Source organism: Erythrolamprus reginae, chromosome 6, assembly GCF_031021105.1.
Source record: "Erythrolamprus reginae isolate rEryReg1 chromosome 6, rEryReg1.hap1, whole genome shotgun sequence".
Lineage (NCBI taxonomy): Eukaryota > Metazoa > Chordata > Lepidosauria > Squamata > Dipsadidae > Erythrolamprus > Erythrolamprus reginae.
The window spans coordinates 95,620,763-95,631,490 of NC_091955.1; the positions used below are offsets into that span (position 1 = coordinate 95,620,763).

Below are 10,728 nucleotides of genomic sequence, written 5' to 3' on the forward strand. Positions count from 1 at the left end.
GGAGGGGGGCGACCTCTGACCTTAGTGGTGGGCGGGAATGGCTTTCCTGCAGAATCTTAATTTAAAACAATCCGCACAGAATAAAGTGACAAGTCGGTGATTTATTTTCACATCACAGCTGAGCTCTGGGCTTCTGGTTCTCTTAGTTTCTCCATCTTGCCAGCTTGGGACTGGGTGGACTTCAACTCCCAGAATTCCCCAGACAGCTATGCTATGCTGGGGAATTCTGGGAGTTGAAGTCCAGCTATTTTCAAGTTCTTAAGGCAACTGGGGAATTCTGGGAATTAAAGTCCATTCGTCTTTAAGTCCTTGAGACAGCTGGGGCATTCTGGGAGTGGAAGTCCATTCCTTTTTCAGTAATTAAATTAAATTTCAAATTAAATAAAATAAAACATTTAAATAAAAATTTAAATTTTAAATTAAATTTTAAAAAATTAAATTAAATTTCAAATTAAATTAAATAAAAAATTTAAATAAAAATTTAAAGTTTAAATTAAATTTTTAAAAAATTAAATCAAATCAAATTAAATTACGAATGCTTCTGTTGGCACCCAGCCTTCAATATTATTTATTTATTTATTTATTTATTTATTTATTTATTTATTTAGTTAGTTAGTTAGTTAGTTAGTTAGTTAGTTAGTTAGTTAGTCCAATACACAATGAGGGTTTTAGTGGGTATATATCTATACACACCTAGTAAAATACATGATGAAGGTTATAGAGGAGATACTCATAGTAAAATATATCTAAGAAATAATAGAAAAGAAGGTATAGTAATAGAACATATCAATGAAAGAATAGAAGAAGAGATATAGGAATAGGAGAAAGGTATAGGAGATATAGGAGAGCAACAGGACAGGGGACGGAAGGCACTCGAGTGCACTTGTACTCGCCCCTTACTGACCTCTTAGGAATCTGGATAGGTCAACCGTAGATAATCTAAGGGTAAAGTGTTGGGGGTTTGGGGATGACACTATGGAGTCCGGTAATGAGTTCCACGCTTCAACAACTCGTTTACTGAAGTCGTATTTTTTACAGTCAAGTTTGGAGCGGTTAATATTAAGTTTAAATCTGTTGTGTGCTCTTGTGTTGTTGTGGTTGAAGCTGAAGTAGTCGCCGACAGACAGGAGGTTGCACAGTGTAGTTTTGAACACTTTGAAATCTCCTGAATATTGCAAATACCTCTCAAAAAAACCCCACCTTTTTGTGTGTGGGGGGGGTGTCTGCTTTCACAGTATGCAACGGTGAGTCACAATAGAGGAGCCCTCCAAGCTGGCACTCAAACAAGATGGCCTTGGACCTTCCAAACTGTTGCTCCGCCTCTTGGTTCTTGCTGTCCATCCTCCTCCTCGTACCCTGAGGATGCTGGGATTAAGAGAGAGGAGGACGAGAAGTCCCTGCGACATTCTCACGTTGGCAATGAAAAGTCCGGTGTCCTGATCCTTCCCTCTTCTTCCTTCCCTGCAGACCGAAGCATCTGTGCAGCCAAACAGCCGGCAGAGTCCGGTGTCCGTTCCTTGGCAAATTCCCACCGGATGGCAGAGGAGGCCCCACTGTCCAAAGACCCTGCAGAAGAAGACCCCCAGCAGGGCAAACCCAAAGAAGGCAGCCAGGAAGGTACTGGACTGGCATTGGGGAGAAAACCCCCTCATTTGAGCCTTCAAAGTCCCCCTGGCAGCCTTCAGCCTGTTAGCCTCTCTCAGCCGAACCCACGTCAACCATTCTTTGATTTCATCATCATAATAATAATAATAAATACTTTAGGTGTTGTGGCAGCCCATCATGACCCATGGGTGACTTGCGGCTCATTTATTTGCACGCCCCCATTAGCTGCAAGTTCCCCCTTGCCTTGAGGGCAGCTGCTGGGGGGAGCCTCACACAGGTAATGGATGGGTGGCCTTCCTGGGAGGAGGTGGATCACTGGCTTCCTTCCTTCCTTCCTTCCTTTCTTCCTTCCTTCCTTTCTTCCTTCCTTTCTTTCTTTCTTTCTTCCCTTTCTTCCCTTTCTTGCTTCTGTCTCTTCCTTCCTTCTTTCCTTCCTTCCTTTGCTTGCTTGCTTGTTTTCTTTCTTTCTCTTTCTTTATCCCTTTCTTTCTTCCCTTTTTTCTTTCTTACTTCCTTCTTTTGCTTGCTTGCTTGTTTTCTTCCTTCCCTTCCTTCCCTTCCCTTCCCTTCCTTCCTTCTTTCCTTCCTTCCTTCCTTCCTTTGCTTGCTTTCTTCCCTTTCCTTTCTTTCTTCCCTTTCTTTCTTTCTTCCTTTCTTCCTCCCCTTCTTTTTTTTCTTTATTGCTTGATTTTTTTTCTTTCTTTTCTTTCTTTTTCTTTCTAACTTCCTTTCTTCCTTTTCTTTCTTTTTTGCTTGTTTTCTCTTCCCTCCCTCCCTCCCTCCCTTCCTTTTCTTTCTTTTTCTTCTTTCTTCCTTCCTTCCTTCTTTTCCTTCCTTCCCTCCCGCCAGTTTAGCAGCCTGAACTGGGGCTTCTCCTGCCTTGCAGATCCCTGCGCCTGGCCGATGGACGAGGGCGGCTGCCTGCAGTATGTGGTGCTCTGGTATTTTCACCAGGGAACGGAGAACTGCCGTCCCTTCATCTACGGAGGCTGCGGCGGGAACGTGAATCAGTTCCCCTCCAAGCAGAGCTGCGAGCGGAGGTGCAAGAGAGGAAGAGGTGAGCTGGAGCCCAAGAGGGGGGGGGGGCAAAAATTGAGCGATACTGAGGAATGATGGATGATAATGTCAAAGAATGGGTCCGCTTGGTTCTTACGTTCTTGGTTGACTTTGGGCCAATCACCAAGAGACGGTGAGTTCTAGTCCCACCTTAGGTATAAAAACCCATTGGGACAATCAAAGACGGAGAGTTCCAGTCCTGCCTTAGACATAAAAATCCATTTGTTGACTTTGGGCCAATCACCAGGAGACGGTGAATTATAGTCCCGCCTTAGGTGTAAAAATCCATTGGGTGACTTTGGCCAATCACTAGGAGACATTGACATCATAACTTCAAGTAGTCACTAAGCGAACAGTCCTACATCGAGGACTACCAGTAGTTTTATTTATTTTATGATCGAAACATTTAAATATGTTAAAGGGTTAAATAAGGTTCAGGAGGGAAGTGTTTTTAATAGGAAAGTGAACACAAGAACAAGGGGACACAATCTGAGTTAGTTGGGGGAAAGATCAGAAGCAACGTGAGAAAATATTATTTTGCTGAAAGAATAGTAGATCCTTGGAACAAACTTCCAGCAGACGTGGTTGGTAAATCCACAGCCACTGTATTTAAACATGCCTGGGATATACATAGATTCATCCTAAGATAAAATACAGGAAATAGTAGAGGGGCAGACTAGATGGATCATGAGGTTTTTTTCTGGCGTCAATCTTCTATGTTTCTAAGATTTTTATTATTTTTATAAATAGCTCAAGGAGGTGACCCAACGAAATAATTCTTTCTCCTCCTGTTTTCCCACAAAGCAACTGTTGTGGTTCCGTCTGAGGCCCCTCAGGGAACGGCTGATCTTCTGTCGGTTTCCAGCTCAGAGGGAGAGGATGAGGAACAGGAGGTGCAGGCAGACGAGGAGGAGGAATCCCAGGCTGAAGAAGAGGGAGGACACCCAGAGTCCCCCCAGAGGGAGCTCTCCCCAGCAAGCAGCCTGGATTCCTTAGAGGAAAATGCACAAGCCATAATTGATCTGCGACAGAGAAGAGCTACACAGCGAAGGGACCAATTGGCTAGGTACTTTCAGCATTAAAGAGGCAACAGCTGGGTTTGGGTGTGGTGCTCTTTGGAAAGGCTAAAAGGCAGACCCACCCTTCCTGGCTTGTGGAGTTTTATCTTTGAGAGTCTTGGGACCTGGCTGTGAACTTTGGCGTCTTGGAATCCTGGTTTGTGCCTTTGACTACTGAAATCTTGGGGTGGGTGTGCCAGCAAGAAGCTTGCTGTATTGTCTGGACATCAGGACTCTGCTGTAAAGTCTTATAGCCTGTCTGTTGGGAAGAACAGGTTTTCCTCTGTGTTTATTTTTTCCAGCTATAAAGTACTTTTGCTTTTACCAGAGTGTCTGGCTGTTTTTTTCCAGTTGGTGTTGAGGTCTGGGGGAACCCAGACAGAACAGCAACGTGGGAATGGGTTGGTGGGTTGGCCTGAAAGAAGCAGAGAGACCGGGATGGATTCATGGAACATCTGGAAATATCAGATGTAGCACCTGTTTCCTGGCTCCTGGCCCAAAGTCACCCAATCGATTTTTCAGCTAAGGCGGGACAAGAACTCACCGTCTCCTGGTGATTGGCCCAAAGTCACCCAGCTGCCTTTCATGGCTAGGGCGGAACTAGAACTCCAATCTCCTGGTGATTGGTCCAAAGTCACCCAACCAGGTTTCATCAGTAAAGCAGGACTAGAATTCCCATCTTCTGGCCATTCGTCTCAAAGCCACCGATCTAAAGGCTTTTGTGCCTAAACTAGAACTCACCGTCACTGGGTTTCTACCCTACAACCTCATTCTCTAGACTTGAACATCTTCAGCTTCAACCTGAATTTTATTTTATTTATTTATTTTATTTATTTATTCATTTGTCCAATACACAAATATATAGGAAGAAAAATAGACATGTGATAATATAAAAGAGGGTGAAAGTGAACTTAGAGGAGAGGATATATGAAAGGAAGAGAATATATAGGATAGTTGAAAGAAAGGAAAGACAATTGGACAGGGGACGAAAGGCACACTAGTGCACTTATGTACGCCCCTTACTGACCTCTTAGGAACCTGGAGAGGTCAATCGTGGAGAGTCTAAGGGAGAAATGTTGGGGGTCAGGGGTTGACACAATTGAGTCCGGTAATGAGTTCCACGCTTCGATAACTCGATTGTAGAAATCATATTTTTTACAGTCAAGTTTGGAGCCGTTCGTATTAAGTTTGAATCTGTTGCGTGCTCTTGTGTTGTTGCGGTTGAAGCTGAAGTAGTCATTGACCGGTAGGACGTTGCAGCATATGATCTTGTGGACAATACTCAAATCGTGTTTTAGGCGCCGTAGTTCTAGGCTTTCTAGGCCCAGGATTGTTAGTCTGCTTTCGTAGGATGTTCTGTTTCGAGTGGAGGAGTGAAGGGCTCTTCTGGTGAAATATCTTTGGACGTTCTCCAAGCTTCCTAAGGATGAATTTGTCCGTCCCTGCACGCTATCAGTTTCTCCCTCTTCCAGATCGCTTTAAAAAAAAATATTAAATTTTCTTTGTGGTTCCTCCCCCCCACCTTCTCTCCCAGGAAGGTGACCATCTGCAGAGCCAACAGGTGGAAAGCAAAGACAATCGTCTCCCAATTGTACAGATGGCCAACAGCTGGATGCTTCTGCCCCTGGAATAGTCTGTAAACAACATTTGTGTTAATAAATCCATTTTGAAAAAAAAAAGGATGTGTTTATTGACAAAAGGCAGGACAGTTGTCGTATCCTCTCCTGTTATTAGCTTTGTCCAGGTGCCAGAAGCACACACTCGTTTAGGAACCGTTCCAAAGTTACGACGGCACTGAGAAAAGTGGACCTATGAGTGTTTTTCACAGTTAATGGCTTTTGCAGCAGCCTCAAAATTGAAAAAGATATTCTGACTCCTTTGCTCATTAGTGTCCACTTCGCTGACCTTTCCACATTAATTAGGAGCTGAAGAGGAGACAATTAGCAGGCAATCTTAAGCAATTTGTTCCAGATGTGGGATTTAATGAGGTCAACAGAAACCCTCCATATTTGATGTGGACGTCTTCGAGTCCTGCGCCCTCTTCAGGAGACCCTATAGCACTGCAGACAGATAATCGTCCTATCTCTTCTGTCTGCCTGTCTGGCTGTCATCTACCTATCTACTTACCTTACCTGTCTATCATATACTTTCTATCTATCTACCTATCTATCTATCTATCTATCTATCTATCTATCTATCTATCTATCTTCTGATATTTCCCCCAACTAACTTCAGATTGTGCCCCCTTGTTCTTGTGTTCACTTTCCGATTAAAACACTTCCCTCCTGAACCTTATTTAACCCTTTAACATATTTAAATGATGTTTCGATCATGTCCCCCCTTTTCCTTCTGTCCTCCAGACTATACAGATGGGAGTTCATGAAGTCTTTCCTGTTATGTTTTATGCTAAAGACCTTCCACCATTTTTGTAGCCCGTCTTTGGACCCGTTCAATTTGATCCATATCTTTTTGTAGGCGAGGTCTCCAGAACTGGACACAGTATTCCAAATGTGGTCTCACCAGCGCTCTATACAGCGGGATCACAATCTCCCTCTTCCTGCTTGTTATACCTCTAGCTATGCAGCCAAGCATCCTACTCGCTTTCCCTACTGCCTCACAGCACTGATAGATAGATAGATAGATAGATAGATAGATAGATAGATAGATAGATAGATAGATAGATAGATAGATAGATAGATGATAGATAGGTAGGTAGGTAGATAGATAGATAGATAGATAGATAGATAGATAGATAGATAGATAGATAGATGATAGTGTTGGCTATTCCTGCCAGTTTGGTGTCATCCCTTCTCATGGCATGAACCAGGTCTCCTGTCTTAAACAGTGGGTTGGACTAGATGACCCTCTGATGTCCCTTCCAGCGAGACATCTGTGAATTTCGCCCCATTTTACGAGTTCTCTTGGCCTAAGTCGTTCGAACGAATCCCTGCAGCTGTTAAGTTAGCCCCACGGACGTTCAGTGAATCGAATTAAGTCCCAAGTCCCTTTTTTTACCATTGTCACTCCGAACGGTCACTAAAGCAAACTATGATAAGTCCTAAGGACACCTGTATATTTTCCTGGTTGAAGAAACTTAGGAAAACACCCTCCTGTTGCTGTTATATTTTGCAAGGCTCTTAAGCCAGCCAGGGAAAAATAGATAAATTTGAGAAATGCCAGCCATAAATCCTGTAATAAAATTTCCTCCACATCCTTAAAAAACCCCACAAACTCCCCCTCCCATGCCTCTGTGGCATCTCCTGCCCAGTGACGTTACTAGCCAACATAATTTCATTCCAAAGAGAATCCTCCCTTTATCCAAAGCTCTCTCACTTTTCGGATTTACGTTATCAAACCATTAACGTATCATTTCCTCTCTCTCGGTCTCTCTCCCTGTCCCCCCCCCCTATATAAATAAATAAATATCTACCTATCTATATATATGTGTGTGTGTAAATATATATATACATATATATCCCAGGCTGGAAAGCAGGTGTTTTTCCTGTAGAGAACATTGCAAGCCAGTTTCTCCAAACAAGACTCCGAAGGAAGACAAACCGAGTTGGGATCACCTGTTGGGGATGCCTTCAGTCTTGACCTAGAAGACCGAGCCAGACTTAACAGGTGCACACCTTGATTTAAAAAAAAAAACATTTTCAGGTACGTGAATTTCAGCTTGCCTGCTTTTTTCTAAGGGGGGGAGGAGAGAGAGGAAACCTGGCAACTTGGCAAAATAAAAAATAAAAAGGGTAGAAGAGTAGGAAAAAAGATTGCACAGGTAAGGCAGGGGAGAAGATGAAGTTTAATTAGCCAGAAAGTAAAATTTTAACCAGAGGATGTGAATAATTCAGCCTTTTAAAGGGGGTTGGGGGGGGGATCGCGTTGCCAAATGGAGGGAGGGAGGGAGGTTTGTTTGTCGTTTGCAAAATTGGGGCTTTTGACTTGCAATTTTTTTAAATCGTCGCATTAATCTTCGGAAAGATTAAAAGATAAAAAGGGGCGAGTACAAGTGCACTAGAGTGCCTTCCGTCCCCTGTCCTATTGCTCTCCTATATCTCCTATTCCTTTCTTCTATTCCTATATCTCTTCTTCTGTTCTTTCATTGATATGTTCTATTACTATACCTTCTTTTCTTTCTTACATATATTTTACTATGAGTATCTCCTCTATAACCTTCATCATGTATTTTACTATGTGTATACCCACTAAAACCCTCATTGTGTATTGGACAAAATCAATCAATCAATAGATAAAATAAAAATAAAGAGACATCACACGCTGCTGGGAAACAGAGAGAAGACTTTCAGAGATGCCTAACCTGGTGGACGGGAGAAAGTGGTGGGAGTGGGACCCCAATTTTTTGGGGGGGAGAGGTTTTGCCAAAATAAGGAGGTTCGAACTAATATAGGAGAACTAGTTGAATTGCTTCTTTTTCGATAATTGGTTAATTTCCAAAGAGATTATTCAAAGCAGAGGGTCAAAAGGAGATTTGGATTAAGAAATCCTAATTAATTAATTGATTAATTAATTAATTAGAAACCCCATTCCTAAGATGTCTCTATAGGCTGGGCATAAGCGCACCAGTGTGCCTACCGTCCCTGTCCTAATGTTATTTTTTATTCGTATGCATTTCATGTATTAATGTTTATACTTATGTCTGTTATCTAATAACATGCTTGATGAATAAACAAAAATAAATAAATTATAAATTTTCTACGGGGCATCCTTGAAACTGGCTTCACGGGGAGATTTTCCTGCCCCAAACCAGTGTTAAAACCAGTTAAGAGCAGAACGTGGCTCCAGAAATATATTCAACATCCAAAGTTATTTTGCAACAGCGTGGGAAATAATTTTGGGAAACACAGTATTTCCTCTCTTATTTCCCCTCTAAGGCGTTTTTAGTCCTTTAAATTCATTCTAAAAATCTAGTCCATAATGTGTTTTTTAAAGGGATTTCTCTAGGTTTACACACGTTATTATTTTGAAGCATACCTATGCTTAAGAGGTGTACATTTTTATGATGTGCACATATTATTCATTTAAATTATATCCCCATTTAAGGGTTGCATGTTTTAAGACATGCATATATCATTTTTAAGTTTACCCATGATCAATATATGCATATTTTAAAGCAAGCAAATGATATTATTTTTTCACGTATACCTGTACATGTTTAAGGGATGTGCATATGTTATTATTTTTGTAAAGTATACACATATTTAAAGATATATTGATTTTTTGACCCTAATGAATATTTGACTTTGACTTATTGAAAGAATGTACATTTTTAAGATATGTTGTTATTTTTACAGATGCACATGTTTAAAGAATGTGCATGTACTATTTTTGTACATATATTTAAGATCTACACATTTTTAAGGTATATACATAAGGGCTTTTTTAGGTAATATGTTTAATATATGAACATTTTATATGTACACATTATTTTTTTTAAAATAATATACACACAGAGGTATGTAAGATATGCACATGTTTAAGGCATGCAATTATTTTTTAATTATACACATGCTTAAGATATGCACATTTTTAAGGTATGCATATTATTATTATTATTATTTTAAGTAATTGAAAGGCAGGCATGAAGCAGTATCTCTGTTGGAGGTCTGAATTCAGTGCCTTCCTTATTATATGGTCTCCTGAGCTTCTACAGAGTGCTAAAAAAAGATCGAGCAATTAAGTCAAATATTTTCAACCTTAGCAAAGATAAGAGCTGTGGGCTTCAACTCCCAAAATTCCCAGACAGTTAAGGTGGAGGAAAAAATGGAATTAATTAGTAGAAGAAAGTTGATTAAAGATTCATTAAAGAGTATAACACATCTAATACAGTTGGATGGGCAACTATCAAAGAAAGCTAGCAACATTTATTAGATGTGAAGGCACAAACTAGGTTTATTAAGATATCCGTAAATGGGGAAACTTGTTTCTGCCTAAAATTGACCTGGCCAGAACTGGCAAAAAAGATAAAGCTTGTTAAAGGAAGGAAGTGGGAAGGAGGGAGAAAGGGAGAAAGGAAGAGAAGGAGGAAAAAAGAAGGAGGGAGGGAGAAAGAAGGGTGGATGAATGGAAGGAAAGAGGGAGAGAGAGCAAGGAAGGGAGGAAAGAGGGAGGGAGGGAAGGAGAAAGAAAGGAAGGGAGAGATGGAAGAAGGAAGGAATGATGAAAGAAGGAGGAAGGGAGAAAGTGTGGATGAGTGGAAGGAAAGAGAGGGAGGGAGGAGGGAGGAAGGAAAGAGGGAGGGAAGGAAGGAAGGAGGAAGAAAGGAAGGAAGGGAGAGAGGGAAGAAGGAAGGATGCAGGCAAGAAGGAGGGAGAAATGAGGGTAGGTGGGTGGAAGGAAAGGGAGAGAAAAGGAGGAAGGTAAGAGGGAGGGAAAGAAGGAGGAAGGAAGAAAGAGAGGGAAGGAGGAAGAAGGAGAAAGAAGAGAAGGAAGGGAGGGAGGGAAAGAGAGGGAGGAAAGGAAGACAGGAAGAAATGAAGGGGGATAGAAGGAGGAAGAAAGAAAGAATGGGGGGGAGGGAGGGAAGTAAGTAAGTTGTGAAGTGCTTTTTTCTTAACAAATGCCTTCTGTTTTTCTCGGGCTAATTTATTCTGGAGTAAGAAGAACAGAGCTAAGATGTAAAAAGCCTTTAAATTATACGTGGGCCTTTTTTTTTTTTTTTTTTACAAAATAAATGGTAAGATTCATAAATCTGTAAGGAATCCCTAGGGAATTCAGGAAAAAAGAACTCGAGATGGAGCTGCCGTCTGATGAAATTCAAAACTCCGTTGTGGGAGACATTTAAACAATAAGATAAGAAGTAAAAAACTTTTCGGATCAGAAATGTGAAATCCAGTTTGCTTAAAACGCTTTTATCTGCTCCAGTCGAGTTATGATCACAACTGACCCCAGAATTTCTGTTAAGTGAGACATTTGATAAATAGATAGATGATAGATTGATGGAGAGAGCGAGAGATGAGAGAGATGATGGATGGATGATAGAGATAGATAG

At 41.2% G+C, this 10,728-nt stretch overlaps 1 protein-coding gene across 2 annotated transcripts; it reads left to right on the plus strand.

Moving 5' to 3' along the window:
- The first annotated feature begins 1,473 nt into the window (after positions 1-1,473).
- Positions 1,474-5,315, plus strand: LOC139169085 (kunitz-type serine protease inhibitor HNTX-852-like). 2 transcript variants are annotated; one of them, XM_070754892.1, is made up of 3 exons: positions 1,474-1,617; positions 2,492-2,662; positions 5,254-5,315. In XM_070754892.1, exons 1-3 carry the CDS (start codon positions 1,536-1,538, stop codon positions 5,259-5,261), a joined length of 261 nt encoding a protein of 86 aa, XP_070610993.1. In that variant the 5' UTR covers positions 1,474-1,535; the 3' UTR covers positions 5,262-5,315. The 2 variants fall into 2 exon arrangements, with proteins under 2 accessions (XP_070610993.1, XP_070610992.1); XM_070754891.1 differs by lacking the exon at positions 5,254-5,315 and adding an exon at positions 3,466-3,940.
- Positions 5,316-10,728: the final 5,413 nt, after the last annotated feature.